Source organism: Mirounga angustirostris, unplaced genomic scaffold (genome assembly GCF_029215605.1).
Source record: "Mirounga angustirostris isolate CCGP_5_RB_7025 unplaced genomic scaffold, mMirAng1.0.hap1 SCAF_4, whole genome shotgun sequence".
In the NCBI taxonomy this organism is placed as follows: Eukaryota; Metazoa; Chordata; class Mammalia; order Carnivora; family Phocidae; genus Mirounga; species Mirounga angustirostris.
Genome location: NW_026991712.1, coordinates 150,297,893 through 150,324,473, shown reverse-complemented (window position 1 = coordinate 150,324,473; position 26,581 = coordinate 150,297,893). Strand labels below are relative to the sequence as shown.

The window sequence follows — 26,581 nt, the reverse complement described above, 5'->3', positions numbered from 1 at the left end:
TAATGTTATCATTCCTAGAGAGACAAGTCTAAGATGAGCTTAAGGCAAAGGGATCAATCTTATGGAACAAAACAGATTCTTTAAGGAAAATATCTGAATGTTCATAATAAGTGAAGTTGGAGAACTATACAGGGAAGGAAAAATAAGAACCTGGGACTGAGGGTTCATAAGGAAATCCCTTTTGGTACAATGGAAAGAAGTAGCCTTTAGAGTCAAACCTGGGCCAGGATCCCCTTTCTACCAGTTCTTCTCTGTGCATTGTTGGACAAGTTACTAAATGACTCTGAGCCTCAGTTCCTTCATGTGTAAATGAGCAATAACAACATCTACCTTTCAGAACTGATTAATGGGAATATTAGGAATAAAGTATATAAAGCCCCAGCAAGATGTTTAGAACAAAGTAGGAAAAATGGGTATCATTCCTGTTATTACTATTTTTATTAATAACAAAAAGAATAATAATTACAGAGGTGAAGAGAAATGGTTACATTTCATCTAGACTTTTCTTTTTTTTTAATTTCCTAGGGGTCAAGTCACAAATGTATTCCACTTTTAGCTGTAACATTTTTATTTTATTATTATTTTTAAGTAATCTCTATGCCCAACATGGAGCTCGAACTCACAATTCTGAGATCAAGAGTTGCATGCTCTACTGCCTAAACCAGCCAGGTGCCCCAGTTTTAACATATTTTGTATTAAAATAACTAAACTTCAATTTTTGAAAGTTATTTAAATGTTCTTGCTGCAAAATCTGATGTCATGCTGCAAAAGGCCAATTTTCATTAAATTATTTTTGAGTTTATAATCATCTGAAAATAGACAAACATCATGATGAAATTTTTGCTTCTGAATTCAGGAAACAAGTGATTATGTTAATAAAAAGAAACAGTTCCCACTGGGGAGGGTATGTGCTCTGGTAAGCGCTGTGAATTGTGCAAGACTGTTGAATCTCAGATCTGTACCTCTGAAACAAATAATGCAATATATGTTAAGGAAAAAAAAAAAAAGAAGAAGAAGAAGAAGGTAGCGGGAGGGGAAGAATGAAGCGGGGGAAATCGGAGGGGTAGACGAACCGTGAGAGACGATGGACTCTGAAAAACAAACAGGGTTCTAGAGGGGAGGGGGGTGGGAGGATGGGTTAGCCTGGTGGTGGGTATTGAGGAGGGCACATTCTGCATGGAGCACTGGGTGTTGTGCACAAACAATGAATCATGGAACACTTCATCTAAAACTAATGTTGTAATGTATGGGGATTAACATAAGAATAAAAAAATGAAAAAAAAAAAAAAAAAAGAAAGAAACAGTTCCCTGAATATAATAACCATTTTTAAACACGGAATCTTTACATTTTTCAAAAGACTATTATGCCCTTTTCCCTTACCCTATAGGTCTTATTTTTCTGGTTTGTTTGCTTGTTTGTTTTGTTTTTAGTAATAATTATAAGCTGGTATTTATCAATTCTAAAATACTGTGAGGGTGATATGGTCCTAAAGACCTTCTTAGTGGATAATTAAATTTTAAGAGATTCCCTAAGTAGATAACCACAACACAGAAAAGCATATCATATAATAGTACAACTCTTACAGATCTCTCTTCTCTCTTTCTCTTCTTTAATATATCAAAGTAGATGACTGATTAAGCTAACTGTAAAAAGTAAGAAATGCAATGAACACCATGGAGTAACACACTGTTAATAAAGGTCTACTAAACATCATTTGAAAATGCCATATTTATTTGTCACTAGTCTGAAGGTTACCCTTTTTTGTCTGAATTACAAATATTGAATTTTATGACGGTTGAGTTTACATCTGCTCTAAATGAGACTGAAAGGTTAGAAACAAGTAACACAAATCAGATCTCCACCTTTTCAATTGCATACCTAATCCAAGATAACTAATTAGATGTTTTAGGCCAAATTTCTATTCTGAGTCCTCATTCATGTGCTATCCATATGCTTGTTCACCTAGCATGGTTCACTAGAAATTTACAAATCAGGGAATACATCTACTCTTTTTCATCTCTTCAGATTCTCTAGTTACTTCTCTATTCAGCTCATTCTGCTTGCTTCCCGTTTAACTGTGAAATTACATTTAGGGGTAAGATATATAAGCGCTTAATACCTTCCTTCAGATTTGCATGGTTTAATTCAGGTTAGTGTTCCTGCTTCTTCTTGGGTGTTTTTTGTTTGTTTTTGCCTCTTTTCAATAAAATCAACTACACAGACAGTTGTTTCTAGCTCTCATGGCTTCTCATACATACCCATTGTTACTGGAGTTCTCCTTCTTCCAGAATCAAGACTATTAACTCTCCTAGCTTCCAGAGTCTAGGGGGAAAACATGGCTCCTTAGGGCATCTATATGCCTTCCAGGTAAGATTCTATTTTCTCCAGCAATTTCTTGATCTGCCCACACCACCATGCTCTATCATCAATAGTGTTTTCTTCTGAACTTTAAGTACTTTATATAAGCTGCTATTTATAAAACATTCATTTTTAATTATTCCACTGTTGAGAATACTGAAAAGAAATTAAAATAACTCTGAGAGTGTCCAAATACAGCTCTTTGCCTCTAAAACAGGAAGATATTGAGGAAATGGTTTCAAAATGAGAAAATGATACACAGAAATAAAAGATAACTTCTAAACTTTGAGATGGAACAGCTGGCATTGTTCACCAGCAATTTAAAGGTCAGATGCATTTACTTATTAAGCAAGTACTTAATTACATCATCACTAATAACTTAAAATATCCAAATTAATGTTACATATAGTTAGAGAACATGCATTGGTTCTTTAAAGTTTTATTTGTAGCATCAGTCCTGTATTTTCTAACCTGTCATAATTAATTCAGTCCCCTTGCACTTTGAAATCTCCACAATAATAAGAACTTTATCAGGCTGATGTTGGTATGAAGTGGCACAGCAAACTGAAATCCCACCGGGAGCAGTCCACAGACTTCCCTTCTAAGCAGCAGAAAGCTGTTATCATTTTCTGAATTACAGGAACTATAAAAGGACACTCTACTCAAGCTGCCGCTGAATGTCACCTGAAAAGCAATCACAAAAGGGCTCTGTCTTGGCTTATCTCTGAGCTCTGTCACTACGGCAACCAGCAGGGAATAAGTATCTGTGGGTCTATGAATTTCAGAATCCCATAAAAGCCAGGGCTAAAAAGGCATGTGCAGCCTCTCAGAGATTGACTGCATTAATACATTAGCAAATACTGTGAAACACTGGATAAATGTCAGCAATTATGGAAAAAGCGTCTAATAACGATATTCGTTGCCTGTCAAACCCCCATGAGGTTTGATATGTAACTGCCACTCAAAGCTGTCTGTAATTTTATCTCTTTTATACATCTGAATCCACAGCATTCAAATTTGTACTTTGAAAGTAATAAACTGTAAAGCAGTTCATTCCGTGTTGATCACAACTGTCAACAAACATACAATAAAAGAACAAAAAGACTTTCATTGGCTGTGGGAACAATCAGTACCAACAATCTCTTGTAGATGTTTATCCAAAAAAACCTTTATATATTATACATGTAGAATATTAAACAGTGTCATGAAGTGGGCCAGCAATTGATAAGACTATTGATTAAGTCACCCTGAACTAAAAAAACTACTTATCATGCATAAATTTTCATTTTAAGCCTTCTCTTTCTGTTGGAAAATTTATAGGAATTTAGCCAATTGAACATAGTTGCAAACAGCCCTTTTCTTTGCACATCAAAAAATTCCATGGAATCTCTGTTAGCTCAGAAACAGGTTACAATGCTATCTTCACTACCTTTCTCAAACAGAGAATTATAGGCAACTGACTGTTTAAAACCCAAGAGTCCAAAAGCACAACTTAACAAGCTGGGAACATTATTCTCCAGATTCATATTTCCATTGCTCAAAAAATGACTTATTAAGAAATCTTATCACATACGTTACAGCTGTTCAAATGCAATAGACAGCATGTTAACTTGCAAACACAAATGCCAGAGATTAAGTAGTGTACATATATATTATAAACAACCTTTCATTTCTCAGTTATAGAATAGGGTCAAGTACAAGGGTTCCAATAAGACCTTTCTCAATAACAGAGGAAAAGAGCTTGGTTTCTTGAAAAAGAGCAGGGGAACATCTGAAGAAAGCAGTAATATATATTAGAGTACTGGGCTAGGAGTTATTTATTGCAATTTAGAGCCAATCACTTGACTTTTCAGAATTACATTTAATATAAATACAAGAAACATTTACTGTTTATTTTGTGCCAGGAGCTATGCTAGGCACCTGAGACACAAAGATGAGTAAGATCTGCTTCCTGCCCTCAAGGAGTTCATAGTCTTATAGAGCAAAGTGTATACAAACAAATACATTATTACAACTACTCTAAGAGCTAGTTAGAAGAAGTGGTTTGAAATAACACTGAGGATAATTTATAATAATACCAACTGTATTCTACTGTATACTATTTCTATCAAAAATTATTTAATCTACTACTTGGCTCAAATGAGATCATGTATATGAAATATGCTTTGTAAACTAAAAATCATTATATAAGTGTCTCTTAGTATGCCTACCTAGCACTATATTAAGTAACTGTGGGTAGCAAAATAGAGTATTGCTGCACATTCCCTGCCACATTAATCAATCATATGGCTACTATTCAAGAACACATACATATACAAACCAAAGTGCTACAGTGAAAGTCAAAAATTCAATTACACCCAAAGACACATAAATGTGAATCTAATAAAGACACATAAATGCTAATCTAATAAAGGAAAATAAAGACAAATTTTGTTTCTCTGTTTCTGCCTTTTATTGAATAACTGTTATACTTCAAACCAGTATTAGTGCAGTTCTGGAAAAAAATTTGACTGGATATTCAAAAATTGAAACTATCTTGGGAAACATGGAATACATAAGAAATAGCATGGTACAAGATAAGGTACATGGCATCAGGGAGGGAGCAGATTTGGAGTTGAATACTGGTTCTGCATTTTGCCTTCTCATTTATCAGTTATGGTTTTAAATCGACATTTCATCATAATCCACTATTAAAAACAGAACTTAAAGGCACCTGTGTGGCTCAGTTGGTTAAGCGACCAACTCTTGATTTCAGCTCAGGTCATGATCTCAGGGTCATGAGATCAAGCCCTGTGTCAGGCTCCACACTGGGCATGGAGCCTGCTTAATATACTCTCTCCCTCTCCCTTGCAGTAGTTCCAACTTTTCCATTATTATTATAGTTGTTATGGTTATATATGATCAGTGTGTTTTACTATTATAATTGTTTTAGGGGACCATGAACCACACCCATATAAGGCAGTGAACTTAACTGATAAATGTTACGTATGTTCTGATTGCTCTACCAATAAGCTTTCCCCCATCTCTCTCCCTCTCCACAGGCTTCCTCAGTCTCTGAGAGGGAATATTGAAATTACACCAATTAATAATCCTACAATGGCCCCGGAGTGTTCAAATGAAAGGAAGAGTTGCATGTTTCTCACTTTAAATTAAAAGCTACAAATGATTAAGCTTAGTGAGGAAGCCATGTTGAAAGCCAAGATAAACTGAAAACTATGCCTCTTGCACCAGTTAGCCAAGTTATGAATGCAAAGGGAGAGTTCTTGAAGGAAACTAAAAGTGCTACTCCAGTGAATATATGAATGATAAGAAAGTGAAACAGCCTTATTGCCGATATGGAGAAAGTTTGAGTGGTCTGGATGGAAGATCAAACTAGTTACAATGTTCCCTTAAGTCAAAATCTAATCCAGATCAAGATCCTTATTTTCTTCAATTCTGTGAAGGCTAAGAGAGGTGAGGAAGCTGCAGAAGAAAAATCTGAAGCTAGCAGAGGGGAGTTTGTGAGGTTTAAGGAAAGAAGCCATTTCCATAATATGAACTTGCAACATGAAGCAGCAAGTACTGATACAGAAGCTGCAGCAGTTATCTGGAAGCTCTAGCTAAGATAATGAAGGTGGCTACACTAAACAACAGATTTTCAACGCAGACTAAACAGCCTTATATTGGAAGAAGGTGCCATCTAAGTCTTTCATAGCTAGAGAGGAGAAGTCAATGCCTGGCTTTAAAGCTTCAAAGGACAGGCTGACTCCTGCAAGGGGCTAATGCAGCTGGTGATTTTAAGCTGAAGTCCATGCTCCTTTACCTTTCTGAAAATCCTAGGGCCCTTAGGAATTAACACTAAATCTACTCTGTCTGTACTCTTTATATCAAACAACAAAGCCTAGATGAGAACACATCTGTTTACAACACAGTTTACTGAATATTTTAAGCCCACTGTTGAGACCTACTGCTCAGAAAAAGATGTTTCTTTCAAAATAATACTGCTCATTGACAATGTTCATGGCCACTGAAGAGCTCTGATGGAGATATACAACAAGAGTAATGCTATTTTCATGCCTGCTAACACAGCATCTATTCTGCAGCCCATGAGTCAAGAAGTCCTTTCAACTTTCAAGTTTTATCATTTAAGAAATCCATTTTGTAAGGCTATAACTTCCACAGATAGTGATTCATCTAATGGATCTAGGCAAAACAGATCAAACACCTTCTGGAAAGGATTCACCATTCTAGATACCATTAAAAACATTCCTGATTTGTGGGAAGAAGTCAAAATATCCACATGAACAAGAGTTTGGGAAAAGCTGATTCCAACCCTCATGCATGACTTTGAGGGGTTTAAGACTTCAGTGGCGGAACTAACTGCAGATGGGTTGGAAAGAGCAAGAGAACTAGAATTAGAAGTTGAGTCTGAAGATGTGACTGAATGGCTGCATTCTCATGATAAAACCTGAACAGATGAGGAGTTTCTTTTTATGGATGAACAAAGAAAATGGTCTTGCAAAGGAATCAACTCCTGGTGAAGATGCTATGAAGACTGTTAGAATTACAACAAAGGACTTAGAATACTACATAAACTTAGTTGATAAAGCAACAGCAAGATTTGAGAGGACTGACCCCAATTTTTTTTTTTAAGATTTTATTTTTTGCATAGAGAGAGACAGCAAGAGAAGGAACACAAGCAGGGGGAGTTGGAGAGGGAGAAGCAGGCTTCCCACTGAGCAGGGAGCCTGATGCAGGGCTCGATCCCAAGACCCTGGGATCATGACCTGAGCTGAAGGGAGACGCTTAATGACTGAGCCACCCAGGCACCCTGGACTGACCCCAATTTTGAAAGAAGTTCTACTGTGGGTAAAATGCTGTCAAACAGCATCACATGATACAGAGAAATCATTCATGAAGGGAGGAGTCAATCAGTACAGCAAATTTTATTGTTGTCTTATTTTAAGAAACTGCCACAGCCATCCCAACCTTCTTCAATCACCACCCTAATCAGTCAGCTGTCATCGACATAAAGGTAAGACCCTCTACCAGCAAAAAATTTACAACTTGCTAAAAAAGCTCAGATGATGGTTAGCATTTTTCTAGCAATAGAGTATTTTTAAATTAAGGTATGTACATTGTAACAGACTACAGTATGAGGTAAACATAACTTTTGTGTGCACTAGGAAACAAAAGAATTCGTAAATTTGTTTGACTTGTTTTATTGCGATATTTGCTTTACTGCAGTGGTCTGGAACCAAACCTATGATATCTTCAAGGTATGACTGTATTTCTTTATGCAATAATTTGTAGTTTTCAGTGTACAGATCTTGCATATATTTTGTTAGATTTATCCTTAAATATTTCATGTTTTTGGGTGGAATCATGAATGGTATAATATTTCAAAAACTCCATCTTCAATGTAGTACTTTTTTTTTTTTGGTATATTAATCTTAGGCTATGCCCTTGTTAATTTCACTTATCACTTTTAGTAGCTTTTTTGTTGATTATATTGGACATACAAAGAAACAAACTACTAAACACAGTGCATAAGAATAAAGATAACTTATATAAATTATAAATTACATAAATTATAAAATATGCAATTTAATTTTGTTTTGGTCAGATATAATACACTTGATTGCAGTCCTCTAAAATTTATTAAGACTTTATTTATGGTCTAGGCCATGGTCTATGCTGGTGAATGTACCATGTACACTTGAAAAGACTATGTACTCTGCTACTGTTAAGTAAAGTGTCTATAAATTTCAATTAGGTCGAGTTGTTAAGAGTTGCTCAAATCTATACCCTTATCTGTCATTTTCCTATAATTGCTGAGATAGGAATGTGAAATCTCCAGGTATAATTGTGAACTTGTCTATTCTTTTGGTCCTGTCGGTTTTTATTTTATGTATTTTGAAACTCTTATTAGGTGCATACACATTTAAGACTGTTATACCTTCTTGAACTGTCCTTTCAATCATTATGAAACGTCTCTTTTTAGTCCTGATAATACTCTTTTTTCTGTACTTTGATATTAATACAGTCATTATAGCTTTCTTATGTTTAGTGTTTGTAAATATTTTCCCATTTCATTTATGTCTAACTTATTACTGTCATTATATTTAAAGTATGTTTCTTATAGGCAGCATACAGCTGAGTCTTGCTTTTAAAAATTCATTTTGACAATCTTTGCCCTTTAATGTACAGACCATTTATATTTATTGTAATTATAATGTGGTTGGATTTAAATCTTTCATCTTGCTACTTGTTTTGTACATATCCCATTTTTTTCCTTTTTCCTGCCTTATTCTGGATAATTCTTTTTTTAGTATTCCATTTTATCTATCTTAACAGCTTATTAACTATATTTTCTGTCTTTTTTTTAGTGGTTGCTCTAAGGTTTACAATATGTATCTTTAGTATAACAGACTATCTTCAATTAATATTATATCACTTCATGTATAAGAAGGAACCCTACTACAGGGTGCCTGGGTGGCTCAGTTGGTTAAGCGACTGCCCTCAGCTCAGGTCATGATCCTGGAGTCCTAGGATCGAGTCCTGCATCGGGCTCCCTGCTCAGCGGGGAGTCTGCTTCTCCCTCTGACCCTCCCCGCTCTCATGCTCTCTCTCTCATTCTCTCTCTCAAATAAATAAATAAAATATTTAAAAAAAAAGGAACCGTACTACAATTCTGTTCTGTCTTTCATGCTATTGTTGTCATATATTTTATTTCTATGTATGTCCAAAAGTCAGTATTAGTTATTTTTTCTTTAAATAGTTATCTTTTAAAGAAATTAAAAACAGAAGGAAAATGTCTTTTATACTTAACCACATTTTACCATTACTAGCACTCTTCATTCTTCTGTATAGATCAAAGTTTATTCTGGTGTCATTTTCCTTTTGCCTAAAGAACTTCTTTTAATATTTCTTATAGTGCAGGTTTGCTGGCACCAAATTCTTTCAGTTTTTATTTTAAAAAGTATTTTTCCTTCACTTTGAAAGATTATTTTCACCTTATATAGAATTCTAAATTATCATTTCTTTTAACTTTCAGTACTTTAAAAATGTCTAGCTTTTTAGCTTGCATTGTTTCTGATGAGAAATCTAAAGAGTCTGTATTTGTTCCCCTGTGTAATCTGTGTTTTTTTTAATTCTTTCTGCTTTGAAATTGTTTTTTCTCTTTATCACTTGTTTTCAGCAATTTGACAATGATACTCCTTAATGTAGAAATATTTGTGTTTACCCTTCATGGAGTTCATTGAGCTTTTTAGATCTATAAGTTTTATAGTTTTCATCAGCTATGGAAAAACTTTAGAGATTATTTCTTCAAGGATTTTTTGTCTTGACCTCCTTCCCCAATCTTTTCTCTCCCTTGAGGACTCCAACTGCATGTTGGTTAGACTGCCTAATTTTACCCTAGAGGTCACTGATACTTTGTTCATTTATTCTTGTCTTTTTTTCTCTCTGTGCTTCAATTTAGGTAGTTTCTATTGTTATATATTCAAGTTCACTGGTCTTTTCTTTGGCAGTTTCTAATCTGCTATTAAGCCATCCACTGAAACTGTCATTTCAGATATTATATTATCTCTAGAATGATATGTTATTCCATTTTATATATTCTATTCTCCCCTCAGTATGTTCATGTTTTTAAATCCTTGAGCATATTCATAGTATTTATAACAGCTGAAGTCCCAATGTACTAATTTCATTATCTAAGTCACTTTTAGGTCTATTTCTTTTGACTAATTTCTCTCCTGATTGTGGGTTAGGTTTCCCTGCTGTTCATATGTATAGTAACTTTTGACTGGATGCTGGACTCTGTTTCTTAGAGGCAATTTGTTAATTTGTTAATCAACTTGTTCCTTTTGAAGGTTGTTTTTAAGCGTGTAAAACAGCGATCCTAAAGTAGTCTTCACCCTAGCGCTTGTTTATTCACTCCATTATGTGTGACTCTTTTGGAGGGTATCTCCTGAATGCCTCATGTAGTCACTGAGGTGTCTCTACTATGCTGGCGGGAACTCAGATTATTCCCAGTTCTGTGTGAGCTCAGAATTATTTGCCTTACAAGTCTCAGTTAATTGTTCTTTTTCCTGGCAGTCATTGGTTGTCCAGCCTCCTGGAATTTCACCCGATGCATGCACAGATTGTTACTCAGCTAAACGCCATGTGGGACACTATTAGATTTCTAGAGGTTTTTCCTCTGCTAGTACTCTACCTTGCAAAAAGTCTAGCTGCCTTGACTTCCCTAAACACTCTGTCTCTTCAAACTCAGTAAAATAGCAGGTTCTGCTTTGGTTTCTTCTCCCTACTCTGGGATCCAGAAATTGCCTCCAGGATTGGAGGTGTAAGAATGTAAGACCACCATAGGGCTCCTTTGTTTCCTTCTTCAGAGTCCTGCACTACCTGTTGTCTAATATCTGAAAATAGTTATATATCACATATTTTATCCAGTCTTCTAGTTGTTTATAGAAGGAAGAACATTTTCATAGCAGTTACGAGAAGCAGTGGTCTACAGGTTTGGGATTTTAATAAACTGAAATCAAGATTCACAGCATCTGGGGCGCCTGGGTGGCTCAGTTGGTTAAGCTACTGCCTTCGGCTCAGGTCATGATCCTGGAGTCCCGGGATCGAGTCCCGCATCGGGCTCCCTGCTCAGCAGGGAGTCTGCTTCTCCCTCTGACCCTCCCCCCTCTCATGTACTCTCTCTCATTCTCGCTCTCTCGAATAAATAAATAAAATCTTAAAAAAAATAAAAAATAAAAATAAATAAAAAAAATTAAAAAAAAAAAGATTCACAGCATCTGATTATAGTGCTTGTAAATTTCCTGTTGGGGGATGTCTCACTTCCATGTGTTTGCCCTCATATTTACTGAGTAAATATGTCCCTTGAATGTTTCATCCACCCTCCCAAATTTCTCACTCTCTCTGTTCAGGGTATAGTCCATTTCACAACTTTTCACTCCTTTTAAAAATCAAACTTTCGGGCGCCTGGGTGGCTCAGTTGGTTAAGCGACTGCCTTCGGCTCAGGTCATGATCCTGGAGTCCCTGGATCGAGTCCCGCATCGGGCTCCCTGCTCGGTGGGGAGCCTGCTTCTCCCTCTGACCCTCCCCCCTTCTCATGTACTCGCTCTCTCTCATTCTCTCTCTCTCAAATCAATCAATCAATCAATCAATCAAATCAATCAAACTTTCTTCTGCTTTCAAAGCTGTTCTTTCTGGCTGTTTAGTCTTTGCCTGTGTTATTTGTCAAAGACTCTATATGTTGACAAGGATGTATGCTCTGAAGCTACAGAGTCTCACTACCATCAGAAGCAACATTATCTATAACCTTGCCAAATAAAGAAAGAGCCAGTGAAGACATTCAAAGATTGCCTAAATTTGTCTGACCTAGGACAGGCCAACAGAGTAATTTAAATAGCATAAAATGGCCCTGAAGCTACCCAAAGAATGTTTCTGATTCTGCATGTGTATGTGATATAAAGAAGGTGCTTACTCAAGGGAAAAGGAGGTAATGTTTGTTGAATGCCTACTAAATGCCAGACATTACACGAGGGGTTGGCAAACTTTTTCTGTAAAGGTCCAAACAGTAGATATTTTAGGTTTTGTGGGCATGTGATTTTGTTGTAACCACACACCCCTGCCATCAGTTATAGTGTAAAAGAAGCTGTATACAATACATATACAAATGGGTGTGACTGTGTTCCAATAAAACATTATTTACAAAAATAGATGTTGAGTGGGATTTGGGCTGACAGTTATAATTGCCAAACCCTGCATATTATGTGCTTTACCTATTCGGTAAAACCATATGAAATTGTTAATATTCAATTATCTCATTCTTAAAAAGTGGCAATTTCATGTTTCAACCTGTTATGTTAATCCATTTAATCTTCACAATAGACTTCCAAGGGTGTCAATAGCATCCTCATTTTGCAGATGACGAAACCGAAATTCATACTGTAAGTAACCTACCCAAATAAGAGCAATACTGCGATTCGATGAACTTGGACTGCCCTGCTCTGACACACACACATCACACAGTGGTACAAAACAGCTGGGTGTTGCCCTGCCCCCCAACCCCAACTATGTTATTCTACTTGCCACTAAAGAAACACTGAATTTTGATAATTTAATTTTTATTAGAAAGAAAATAAACCCGATTCTCAGTTTATCAATTTACTATAAAAATATAAATTCACTGTTTAGTTGTTTATTGTCATAGATGTCAACTTAATGGAGCTCTGAACAATTCTAATGAGTGAATGTACTCTACGTTTGACTCATAGAGCATACAAAGATGAGGAAGAGCGTTCTTACTCTCAATTTTTAGAATTTACAAAAGAGAGGAACATAAGAATACAAAATGAAATACAATCAAATATCCCTTTCTCTGGGAAGTCATTTTTTTCACTACCCCCATCTGTCAGCAAAATTGGCTGCTCCCTCTTCAACGATCCCTCTGCATTTACATAAACTTCAACTGTCATTGCTTATACATCTGTCTCACACTATATTTTGCAATCCCTGAGGAATGGACCTGAAGAACAGGACCTTATTCTTGCAACTTTCAGGGCCAGCATGTTTACTGGCCTATAAGAGTTGTTCTACAAATGTCAAGTGAATGAACAGATAGATGGATGAAAAACAGTAACAGCCAAAGGTTAACTATGTTAGACATTACCTTGTATTGACTACTTTGATCTTCAAAATAAACTTAGGAGTAACTGTATTTATAACTACTGACTCTTTCAGTCTTCACAATACCTCTAGGAGTAATTATCTGTGTTCTACACTTATAGACTGACACCCATAGAAGTTAATTGTTTGTGGTTGTTCAGATGGTAAGTAATAGAGCCAGGTGAGAGGAATAAAGGAAGGAAAGAACCAAATAAGGGAAAGTTAAAATAATTTAAGTAGAAGAACAGAGGGGCACCTGGGTGGCTCAGTCGGTTAAGCGTCCGACTCTTGGTTTCTGCTCAGGTCATGATCTCATGGGTTGTCAGGCTCTGTGCTTGGCAGGGAGTTTGCTTGGAGGTTCTCTCCCTCTGTCCCTCTCTCACATTCATGTGTGCTCTCTCTCTCAAATAAATAAATAAATCTTTTTTAAAAACAGAACAGAAACAGGGCGCCTGGGTGGCTCAGTTGGTTAAGCGACTGCCTTCAGCTCAGGTCATGATCCCAGGGTCCTGGGATCGAGTCCCGCATCGGGCTCCCTGCTCTGCGGGGAGCCTGCTTCTCCCTCTCCCACTCCCCCTGCTTGTGTTTCCTCTCTCGCTGTGTCTCTCTCTGTCAAGTAAATAAATAAAATCTTAAAAAAAAAAAAAAAAAAAAAAAAAAAACAGAACAGAAACATAAACTTATTTCTAAGAGGATTGGGGAAGGTGGCATGGGAAGAGGCATATAGGCAAAGTTTCTTAAAGAAAAGTCTTGGAGGTTGAAGTCCAGAATTGTGATGCCACCAGCTTTGCTTTTCTTTTTCAACATTCCTCTGGCTATTCGGGGTCTTTTCTATTACAAAGCTGTAATCATCAAGACAGTATGGTACTGGCACAAAAACAGACACACAGATCATTGGAACAGAATAGAGGGCCCAGAAATGGACGCTCAACTCTATAGTCAACTAATCTTCGACAAAGCAGGAAAGAATGTCCAATGGAACAAAGACAGTCTCTTCAACAAATGGTGTTGGGAAAATTGGACAGACACATGCAGAAGAATGAAACTGGACCATTTCCTTATTGCACACACAAAAATAGACTCAAAATGGTTGAAAGACCTAAATGTGAGACAGGAGTCCATCAAAATTCTAAAGGAGAACACAGGCAGCAACCACTTTGACCTCAGCCGCAGCAACTTCTTCCTAGAAACATTACCAAAGGCAAGGGAAGGAAGGGCAAAATGAACTATTGGGACTTCATCAAGATAAAAAGCTTTTGGGGCGCCTGGGTGGCTCAGTTGGTTAAGCGACTGCCTTCGGCTCAGGTCATGATCCTGGAGTCCCGGGATCGAGTCCCGCATTGGGCTCCCTGCTCGGCAGGGAGTCTGCTTCTCCCTCTGACCCTCCTCCCTCTCATGCTCTCTGTATCTCATTCTCTCTGTCTCAAATAAATAAATAAAATCTTTAAAAAAAAAAAAAGATAAAAAGCTTTTTCACAGCAAACGACACAGTCAACAAAACCAAAAGACAACTGACAGAGTGAAGAAGATATTTGCAAATGACATATCAGATAAAGGGCTAGTACCCAAAATATATAAGAAACTACCAAACTCAACACCCAAAGAACAAAGAATCCAATCAAGAAATGGGCAGAAGACATGAACAGACATTTTCCAAAGAATACATCCAAATGGCCAACAGACACATGAAAAAGTGCTCAACATTGCTCGGCATCAGGGAAATCCAAATCGAAACCTCAATGAGATACCACCGCACACCAGTCAAAATGGCTAAAATTAACAAGTCAATGACAGATGTTGGCGGGGAGGCAGAGAAAGGGGAACCCTCCTACACTGTTGGTGGGAATGCAAGCTAGTGCAACCACTCTGGAAAACAGTATGGAGGTTCCTCAAAAAGTTGAAAATAGAGCTACCATATGACCCAGCAATTGCACTACTGGGTATTTACCCCAAAGATACAAATGTAGGGATCCAAAGGGGTATGTGCACCCCGATGTTTATAGCAACAATGTCCACAATAGCCAAACTATGGAAAGAGCCAAGATGTCCATCAATAGATGAATGGATAAAGAAGATGTGGGATATATACACAGTGGAATATTATGCAGCCATCAAAAGGAATGAAATTTTGCCATTTGCAACGACATGGATGGAACTAGAGGGTATTATGCTAAGCGAAATCAGTCAATCAGAGAAAGACATGTATCATATGATCTCACTGATATGAGGCATTTTTAATCTCAGGAAACAAACTGACGGTTGCTGGAGTGGTGGGGGGTGGGGGGGATGGGGTGGCTGGGTGATAGACATTGGGGAGGGTATGTGATATGGTGAGAGCTGTGAATTGTGTAAGACTGTTGAATCACAGACTTGTACCTCTGAAACAAATAATACATTATATGTTAAAAAAAAAAGAAGATAGTAGGAAGGAAAAAAATGAAGGGGTGAAACTGGAGGGGGAGACAAACCATGAGAAACTATGGACTCTGAGAAACAAACTGAGGGTTCTAGAGGGGAGGGGGATGGGGGATGGGTTAGCCTAGTGATGGGTATTAAAGAGAGCACGTATTGAATGGAGCACTGGGTGTTACACGCAAACAATGAATCATGGAACACTACATCAAAACTAATGATGTAATGTATGGTGATTAACATAACATAATAAAAGAAAAAAAAAGAAAAGTCTTAGAGGAAGGAAATTATTGCTCTAGGTATTCTAGGCAGAAGGAATAGTATGATTAACTGACACAGAGTAGGAGAGAGTATCATGTATATTTCAGGAACAGCAAAATGAGTATTTAGCTAAAGCTGAGATATATATGTTATCATATTCAATCACTGAGAAATATTTACTGAGCATTTATTCTGGGCCTATATGGGAAAATAAACCTAGAAGAGAAATTTCAGACCAAAGAATGAAGGGTTTTGAGTGCCAGCAATAAAAATCTGTACATAAATCAGCAAGTATTGGGTTGCCATTGAAGATAAGTAAGCAAGGCTAAATGTGATTCATTATGCACTTCAGAATGTTAACCTTGGAACAATGGATGGAATGACTATAGTGGAAGCTTATGAGTTTACTTAGTAGGTAACTAGAGTGTAGTAAGTATGTGGTAATTGTGAGAGTCTATTCAGACAGCAGCTCCTGTAAAGTGGAGGGCAGGCAGCCAGTGGCAAGGGAATGTCCATAATTTGACACGTGCCAAACCCAATGCATCAGGGAGAAGTTACAGAAGAAAATGTTTTGTTCCCACAAGAAGGATCAAAGTAGATAACATACCTAACATTCACAAATTCTTTTTATTTAAAACTACAAAAAGGAAGGAGGGTGTGTGTGTGTGTGTGTGTGTGGTTTTTGTTTTGTTTTTATTTTATAGAAAAACCATTGTGTAATGATTCTGCTTATAAATGATCTCCTTTTCAATGTGAAAATATTTAATAAGCAGCTTTCTGATTCCTAACACATGCCTAAAGAACTGATTCTAAAATTCCTAATTTCTCAAGAGGCACCTGGGTGGCTCAGTTGGTTGAGGGTCTGGCCCTTGATTTCAGCTCAGGTCATGTTCTCAAGGTCCTGGGACTGAGCCCTGCATTGGGCTCCATGCTCAGTGGGGAGTCTGCTTAAAGATTCTCTCTCCCTCTCCCTCTGCCTCTCTCCCTGCTCGCTTGCTCTCTCTCTCTCTCAAATAAATCTTTAAAAAATAAAATAAAATTCCTATTTTCTTCAATTCTGAGTTAACATTCCTTTAGCCAATGATGGAACCATAGAAGCCCATTAGTAAATTCAAAAGAAAAAATAAGGTACACAATAAAAAAGGATTAAACCTGAAGGATTAAATTGTGTTTGCAGCCACTGCTGCACCACCTCTTGCTCACCCAGCTCTAGCTGAAGGAGAAGGGGAGTAAGTAAGGAGGTGTCTTTTCCATGGCCCCTACAAAGTGGACTGCAAATCTACTGGTGATAAAGCACTGAGGAAGCAACTGGATACAAAAGCCGCTAGCAAGAGTGCACCCTCTACTTGAAGGGTGAAAAAATCTAATCGTCACAGGCCTGGTATTGTGGCACTGTGTGAAATTAGACGTTATCAGAAGACCGCTGAACTTCTGATTCGTAAACTTCCTTTCCAGCAGCTGGTGCAAGAAATTACCCAGGACTTCAAAACAGATTTGTGCTTCCAGAGTGCAGATACTGGTGCTTTGCAGGAGGCAAGTGAGGCCTATCTGATAGGCCTTTTTGAAGAAACCAACATGTGTGCTATCCATGCCAAATGTATAACAATTATGCCAAAAGACATCCAGCTAGCACACCGCACATGAGGAGAATGTGCTTAAGAACACACTATGATGGAAAACATTTCATTCTTTAAAAAAAATTTTTTTTTCTCTTCTTCCTGTTATTGGTAGTTCTGAATGTTAGATATGTTTTTTTCCATGGGGTCAACAGATATCTAAGTATATGGTTGAAAGTGGAAAAACAGAGGACACAAATCAGGTATTGGCAGTTTTTCCATTTTCATTTGTGTGTGAATTTTTAATATAAATGCAGGGACATAAAGCATTAATACAAGTCAAAATATTTCAGTGAACAAGTTTCAGCAGTTCAACTTTATAACAATTATAAATAAAACTGCTAAATTTTTCTGCACAATGCCAGCATTTGGATTTTTTAAAAACAAGTAAATTTCTTATTGATGGCAACTAAATGATGTTTGTAGCATTTTTATCATACAGTGTATTCCATCCATTAACTATACTTTTCTGAGTTGTCCTACATGTAAGTACATGTTTTTACTATTGTCTCTCTTCTGTGCTGTTCCTGTAAGTTTGCTATTAAAATACATTAAACTATAAAAAAATTTTTAATAAAAAAATGGAAGGATTTTTTCTTCCTTTATATAAGCATTATTAAAACTTGGAATTTTAAAAACTACATATATTCAAATTGTCTGCATTACAATAAATAAGGTGTCCAGACATAATTCAGAGTGTTAAAATTATTTCTACTCTCTGGAAACCAAGAGCTTCCTTGTTAAAGTGTAAAATGAGATTTCGCCTACTTGCAACTCCTTGTTCTCACAGCTGAACTGTCACAGCATGAAAACATTCCCCTACTGGTGCAGCTTTAGATACCTATTTCCCTGGTGAAAGAGCGCAAAAGGAACTGAAAGAGTTATTGACAATTCATACAGTATCCCATACCCCATTAGAGTACAGCTACAAGCAAAGAAAATATTTTAACTCTGAAGGGAGACGGGACAACAATGTTTTAAATGATTGTTGACTTCACTGAGTAGCACTGAAAATGTCAAAAGAGTGTAGTCTATCAGGTTGGTAAGAGACTCAAGATTATACAAGAATCTAATTATAAGAAGTCTATTTCTTTGTCCCGTTTGCTAAGTCAAAGGTTAATGAGAAGTACGCTAAAGAAAACACCTCCTGTGTTATTGCAAAAAATTTCTTATGCAACATAAAAATGTAAATGAAAAACGTATTTTAATCTAGTTCTCTCCATTAACATTTTAAAAAATAGCTTTTGAGGTATAATTTACATGCCATAAAATTTACTCATTTTTAAGTGCTCAATACAGTGATTTTTAGTAAATTTACAGAGTTGTGCACTCTCACCACGATCTAATTTTAGAATACTTGCATCGTCTCAAATCCATTAACTTCTTGATCTAAGATGTTTCCATAAATTCACAGAAGCCACTGGTAAGTTACTATATATTCAAAGCCACACAAATATCCGCAATTGAGCAGGAAAAGTGCAAACTAACCTCACTTTTAATGACCTTTATAATCAATCCTCTACTCTGGCACTGGGAAGAAAATGTTCAGGTGCTTTCTCTGAAAGTTAAACCATTCTAAGTATTAAGTTATGGCACACTGTCTTGGAAAGAAATTAATTATATTTTTGTTGGTAACACATTTCAGGCTGTTTACACAGCTGACATTTCTCAGCTGTACCCAATTCATGCCCTAAGCTGTGAGGACGATCTTGTTTTGTAGCAGATGCCTCCACTTAGTGATTTAAACAAGTAAAAAAACACCATCGCCTGCAACAATATAGATTACAAGCACCAGCTTTATGAGTTTTTATAATCCTAATGAAAGAAAGGTTTCATGACATTTCTTTGGCTGGGATCTCCTTAGAAGACTACAGTTATAAGCCATTTTTGCCAAAACCTAAGTACTGGAGCTAGTGGATCTGCTATGGCACCAGTTAAAAGCAACGGGCCCTAAACATCTTTGTTGTATCAAATCATGCAGCTCAAGGCAACATCCTGCCAATGTGGCAACATTTGCTCTGGGGAGGTGTGGGCAGGCATCACTTCACAGGTTCTGGGACAAGGTGCAAATATGAATAATGAGGCAAAAAGAATCAAGTCTCTTAATAGAGATTCCCTCTTGTGTTAGCTGTGACTTAGATACAACACCAGGTAGTATTACAGTTTTGAATATGGTGAGTTTAAGTTGCTTTCCATATTCTCCTACAGGGAATGAAATTGCATTAGAACTCTTTGGTAAAAAGTTAAATGTTATAACAATCACTAAAACATGGGCCTCATAAAAGACTCTGTCGACTCAGTTTAATTTTTTAACACCTAAAATGTATAGGGCATGAGCCTACAGAAGAATTTATCACTGAATTCTTCACTAAATTTGCCTATCACTCTTGGAACTTGAATCTGTAACCAAAATGTAATAGGTGTCTTCAAGTATGGGGTCTCAGAGCAGTTGGCTTTTCAAACCCTGTGAAGTCCCACATTTCTGGACTATATCACCTATGTTCTTAAAATTATTTTTGCTTTAAACTTTGTATTATAGAAAATTTCAAATATATACAAAATTTGAGAAAACAGTGTAATAAACTGAATATACACATCATCCAGCTTCAACAATGATCAATATGTGGCTCACTTGGATTTACCTGTATCTCTACTCACACTCCCAACCCCACAAGTTATTTTGAAGCAAATCTCAAACACCATTTCATTTATATAACCCAGTCAATTCTTGCATGTGATACTTTTCTGAGTTAATGTTATATGTTAATATTAATTATAATAGTGACTCATTTATTGAGTGTCTACTGTGAGCTGGGTACAATACATATATTATCACTAATCCTCCTCATAACAATACCGCAAATTAGTGAGGTAACTGAAGCTCAGAGAATTTAAGTGACATGGTCAGATCTTAATTATTTTCTTCTATTAATGTTATTATTTCTTGTAACAGATTATTAGACAATGTTAAGAACATTTCTGTTTTCTCCATGTCTCTCCAGGTAAACAGAAAGCTATCATTTATGAACATTACTCTTATTTTTGTAAAAATAAATGTAGCACATTTTCTGTCAAACGCGTCAAATTTTATCCAATAGGGAAAAAAAAATCCAAAGTAAAAACAACAACCACATCCCTACCTGTTAGCCATGGATAACCAGTCAATAATTCTAATGATTTACTATATCAACATTAAGATCAGTTGCTTAGAAATAAATGACTATATGTAAACAAGTTTTTCCACTTAAAAAAAAAAAGTTCCTCTATTTTCTGCTTATTCTTAAAGTTCTAAAACCTACAAAGCATTTTCCAAAAGCATGGTGTTTAAATTGTGAAATAATTTAGACTCAGCATCTACATAAATTGTTTAAAAATGTTTCTATCTTCCACAAAATGTATGATGGTGGTATTGAGAGAGAAGGAATAATTATTATCCATATAGAAACACAGTATTTACCAGAAAATAAAAAAAGGTAATTTGCTTCCTAGCTATAATCATTTGGGTATTTATTATTAAAAGATGTTTACAAAGTCTCAATTTCTTTTTAGCCCTATTCATTACAAACATTGGACTTAACTTCAAAATTCTTGAAACATTCTCATTTTTTACCTTTTCTTCTTTTTCTTTCTTTCTTTCTTTTTTTTTTTTGAAAGGGTATCTGGTTAGAACAAGATTATGGGTAAAAGTGGCCAAAATGTAATTTCAGCTGGCCCCCTTAGATGATAAAATTTACTTTCTGAGAAAAGAATAATCACTGCAAACAGGGCAGAGACAGGAAAGGTTTCAAAATTTACAATAGGATAATTATTGTAAATAGATATAATAACAGGTAAAAATGACAGACTAAATCTTTTCCTCTAGCTTTTTATGGCAGTGAAAATTATGGGTATTTTAAGAATAAAGGGCCATTAATATTACTGTAAAAATTAACATTTTAAAAAAGTATCAACCTACTATGGGAAATGTAGTTTTGAAATTAAACATAATGATTAGGTTGATTTTGAGACAACTGTAATTTAGGAAAAAAATTGTGCTTGGGATATTTCATTAGGAACGTCTAAATATATTCTTTTCATTAAGGAAAAAATTATATCAAGCAGCATCAAATTCCTGATATTGATACTATAACATTACCAAAAGAATGTTGATATACTTGGTTTATGATATCTGTTCTGCAAGTGAACTCAAATTATCACAACTCCTTATTTTCACATTATTTGATTTATAAGGTTCTTTCAATGGAACATTCAAAGCATTTGATTCTGCTTATTATCACAACCAATTAGACTGAAAGTGGCAAAAGAGAGAAGAGAATAAAAAACTGATAACTCAACTGTCACTTACCGAGTCATCTGTGGCAGAAGTTGGCCAGCCCTCCCATAATTGATGGCGAACAGGGATACTAGTAAGGTCATACACATTTCTCTTTACCTATACAAAGAAAAAGACAGCACAATTAAAATAAGGTTTCCACATGACTTATGATCATTGCCACTTATGTGATATTCATTGTATTTCCTTTTCTGGATTTGAAACAAAAATTTGAAACTAGGAAAACAGAAGTCAGAAAAATTTTGTAAAAAATTCTAAATCAAATTTAAAAGCAGATTCTCAATGAAGACTAGGGGAAATAAAGGTTCAATAAACATCTCCCTCTGCCGATTGTTTTTATATTCCCGGATGACTTCAAGTTTCTTTTCAGTCAGGAAACTTCAGGTACACAGTTCATCTATGATGGACTATAATTATAAATGTTATTAATGTATTAAATCTTTAAATGACTCATGATGTGCAATAAACAAAAGATATACTTCAAGTTTCTATGTAGTTTTTGGTTGTTGTGTTTTATTTTTTGGACAGGGCAGGAGGAAAAGCCTGAAGGTATCTTTATTGTTTGGTGGAAGTTTCAAAGATATAAAAACTTAATAAAGCAGCACAGATTATTTCTTTGATATCACCCCAAATTAAAAACTATTTCAACAGAATATTTATTAACTGAAAGTCATCTGTTAACATATTATTTAGGCTTCTCCTGAAAATAGGGTAATGATACTTTTAAATACTGTTAAAGATGAAAAACTACTTTTCTCAACATGCAACATTGTACCTTTCATTTTAAAAGGACAGGAGGTAAGTAATTTCTCCAAATAAAGTGTTGGAAGGTTAAATTCTATGTTACCCAGTAATTAAGAGGTGTGGTTTCTGTCTTTAGCTTTACTTCTAAATAGGACACAGAAATTCTATTTCATTCTGAATGTACAAATTTAAAAAAATAACAAGTCCTAAGAATGGAGAGATCACCCATCTTAACTAACTCTTCAAGTTAGTTACAGGAATACCTGACTGTAACAAGTAAAGCTAGTACTGAAATGTTGCACATAATCTGTTCTATAACGCCACTTCGATATGGAAAACAAGCAGTATTCATTCATGTTTTAAAAAAAATGCAGAAGCCTAAAGTATCACATTATCCAATTACAGCATCTTGTATCACATTACTGTTTATTATACATAAACACATCTAAGTTATCCTTCCAGTGAAATAGAGATATATACTCACTGGGGAAAAGAAAAACAAAACAAAACTCAGAACTCAATCTATTTTTATCTCTAATGTACACCTGTGAAAAAAGACTAAGTGAGAACTGAGGAGCTTGGGGGCATGGCTTGATCCCCACTCAATTCAAACAAACAGCTTTTCTTCAGAGGTTCTTAGCAATGGTCAGTCTACCATGCAGTATTTTGTTTATGGCCAGCTGCATGAAGTTTGGAAATTTTCATTAGTTATTATCAACACAACAATTTAACCAAATGCAACTGGGCAAACTTCTGACCACTTCCACTAGCCAAGACTATTCTGTCATGCTTAAACATTAGTGCTCTTAAGGAACAGGGTGTTTCATAAACCCAAAGCATTATATTAATAAAAGAAAGGGAAAGGACAGAAAAGGCATTATGAGGAGACTTTAGGCCTCAACACAAAAAATTCCTTTCTTAAAGTTATTTTTGAATTATGTTGTCTAGATACACCAAGTTTCCTCAGCTATTGGGGGGGGGGGGGGAGAGAAAGACAAGACAAATATTTACATCTGTTGGAAAGGTAGCAAGCCTACCCCAGCATTGAAGAGTATACACAAATACTATGGGTTGAGTATATAAACAAATAACTCTGGAGTGGGATTCTTTAAATTCCACCTTAATTCCAAAACACAACAATATGGTATTATGAAATAAACAGTATTTTTCTTCTTCCATTAACTCATCTGTAACTGCACTGAATTGAATAACATTCCTTTGCTATTCTAAGCCTGAAAAGCATGTTCTGGCTATAGTGTTATGTTGGTATAAAGCACAACGCCAGACTGATGTGCTGAACAAAAGTGATCAAAGTTAGAGTAATGTTAGCCATTGCACAAGTATTTGGCTTCATTGTTCTTCCCAGAATGACATCTGTTAAGCAACTTGTCATAGAATAAACTGGTTAATGCGGACAGAACTTGGCTGAGACAGTACAACGTAAAGCATATTAGGGAAAGCATATTAGGCTAATGTTTGATTGTTCCAATGAAAAACTAAATTGACAGAGTTTCTGAGATTAAGCAAAAAGAATCATGTGTTAAACCGCAATCACTAAACAACAATTTAAGTGAAAACAAACCAGTCTTTCAAAAATAATTTCCTATTTTATCAGTGTTGTAACCCTAGGCAGATTTTACCATTATATGAAAGAAAGATAAGTGATAACGAGAGCAAAACCACAAAATGAGTGATGGTTTTACTAATGGAGATATTCAAATTCCATTATCTTCATTGACGGTTTTACTTAATTAAAAATTTACGTCACAATTTTGCAGAGAAGGAAAAAATCCCAAATGTACACAAAAGTAAAAAATGATTCTTTTAAAAAATTAGTATTCTAGGAAACCTGAGTAACAAAATACAGCTGTGTATAAAATGATGTAGATGAATTTAAGGTCATCATGAATCATATGAAGAACAGAGTTCTCTAAGAAAGGGAAGAAGGATGGAGAAACAGAGGAAGGAGAGTGAGAGGCTGGGGGGAGAAAGGTAGGACTAAAGGGAAGAGGGAAAGGGGACAGGGAGGAAGAGAGAGAAACTGAGAGACTGATTGATTTGAGAGATTTGACAGCACTTGAGAGAGGCAGAAAGAACACACACACAGGCTGGGATGTTGTAGCTGGCATGCCCAGCTGCCATTATTGTGCTACTTCTGATGGAGTTTCATCTTTAGAGATTTGTGTTAAATTCCAGTTAAGGACAAGTGGCACTTCACAGGGTAACATTTCCTAAGGGCCTTTTTGTCTTACACATTTTCTTTGATCAGCATTGGCTCAGTAACATGCTGAACCTTCATAATCTTTTCAATTTTGGTTATGCATTAAGCTCTAAATCTATGAGATTTCAGGCTGCTAAACTATGCAAATGTTTCAATTAGTTCTGAAGAAATTTAATAAATGCTTTGATTACCAGCTGAACATTAAAGTTATGTTGCAAAGTATACTGTATATGGATCAAGTATTCTACATTGACAACAGACTTTTCAGAGTTTGTTTTCTAGATTTTCTAAAAGGATAGTTTCATTTCTTCCCCTTGCCTCAGATAATTGTTTGTGACTAAGAAAAAATTAGATTAACTTGAAATAGTACAGAATTAATACAGTACTGATTTGCTTTTCATAATAAACATCTATTTATTATACTATAATTAATATATAAAGCTAAGCAATGCTCTTAACTTCAAACTTCGTATTTCCTCATGTGCATTTTCAGTGATAAATACAGCACTGGGGAAAAGATCATTTTTATTTTGACCTGCTCAATATAAAATTATATTAAGATCTTCATCTCCCACAAAGTTTTCTTCTGAGTTCCATAAATTTTCAAATTATTTTATTTTTTAGTTAAATTTTATCAGAATTTCTTAGAAAAAAATTCTTATGAAGTTACTCTGCTAAAGGCTAAATTTTGAGGCTCAGATTAGCCTCGAATGAGTTGTTTGTAGCTATTCAAACTGAAATATAAAAAACTTAGTTAAAACTTGTCAGCCTTAATAAAATCATTCCTTGTGTGCTAAATGTTGATCAAACTACTGAAAAACATTTCAGGGAATTTTAAATGTCATTTAAAGAGAAAGCAGATTCTGATAGTAGAAAAGGCACAAGGTTTGAGGTATTATGGCATAATGAGAGGAGAGAACTAGATTTCTAGTCCTAATTTTGCCCAGCTATTATTGTGGGCAAGTTGGTGAAATCTCTCTGAGACTTAGTTTACTCAATATTAGAAGAGAATAAAACAAATCACTTCTGATTTTCAAAATTCTAAAATTTTATGACAATATTGGAGTTAATCCTAGGAAAAGGAAAAGAAGAGCATTCTATATGTAAGAGAAGGAACTAATGTGGGAAAGTTTAAAATGAACATGGAAGAAAAATAGTAAAGAGTTAATACAATCATCCAAAAGGAAAACTGCAATTAATTTCATGTAAGAATAACATATTTATAATAAGCATTTAGGTGAATTTTTTTCTTAGATGAGAAAAGTCTTAGCTTTTGTTTTTTATTACACTAAAAAGTCTACACTTTTTAAAAGGCTAAATAACTGTTTCCTCTTATGAAATCTCATTTAAAAGTAAAGCCAGTCATGTTGGTTTCCCAAATAACTATTCCATCAACCAAATGTTATCCGTGAGGCTATGGTTTTGCCAGAATACTACTAGCTAAGTGATACAGTTGTAAAGTTCCATTAATTTATGTCAACATCTTTAAAATTTTGAAATCTGGCTCAGGATTCTTCACATATCAAACATTTTAATATAGCAAAAAAAGAAACAAAATACTTAATTTCCATGGGATTAGAACAGCTATAAATTTATGAGTATTCTAGTTCCTAATTTCTCTGTATTAAGAATACTATGGCAAATTACAACCCTTACCAAAAAGCACCCTGAAACGGACATCTATCTCATTCTCTTATCAATCAGAAGAAAAAGGCCTTTGGTCCTATTAGAACCTGAACTTACCCAAATTTTAATTATATCAAACTTTGAACTCTAAGTACTTCATTCACACTATCAAATGATGCTCTGGTTAGGAGTTTGCTAAATAGTAACTGCACTGAACAAGTAAGTATTTGTGTGTGGGTGTTTAAATCAAAATAAGGCATACAGACTAGGCTTCCTTCCAGTTTCCTAGCAATCTTTGGTGCTGTGAAAGGCTTATAGTTAAGAAACCAATCATTCCTGATCCAGACTG

The 26,581-nt window shown here is 35.5% G+C and overlaps 1 protein-coding gene and 1 pseudogene across 2 annotated transcripts in view; one reads left to right on the top strand and one right to left on the bottom strand.

The window, feature by feature from the left end:
• The window catches only part of FAF1 (Fas associated factor 1), a 500,825-nt gene that overhangs the window by 180,093 nt on the left and 294,151 nt on the right, over positions 1-26,581 (bottom strand). For both annotated transcript variants that reach the window (XM_064589173.1, XM_064589174.1), the window contains exon 8: positions 21,654-21,740. In XM_064589173.1, the coding sequence (XP_064445243.1) occupies positions 21,654-21,740 (87 nt within the window). The remainder of the gene's footprint in view (positions 1-21,653; positions 21,741-26,581) is intronic.
• On the top strand, positions 16,945-17,423 carry LOC123859628 (uncharacterized; annotated as a pseudogene).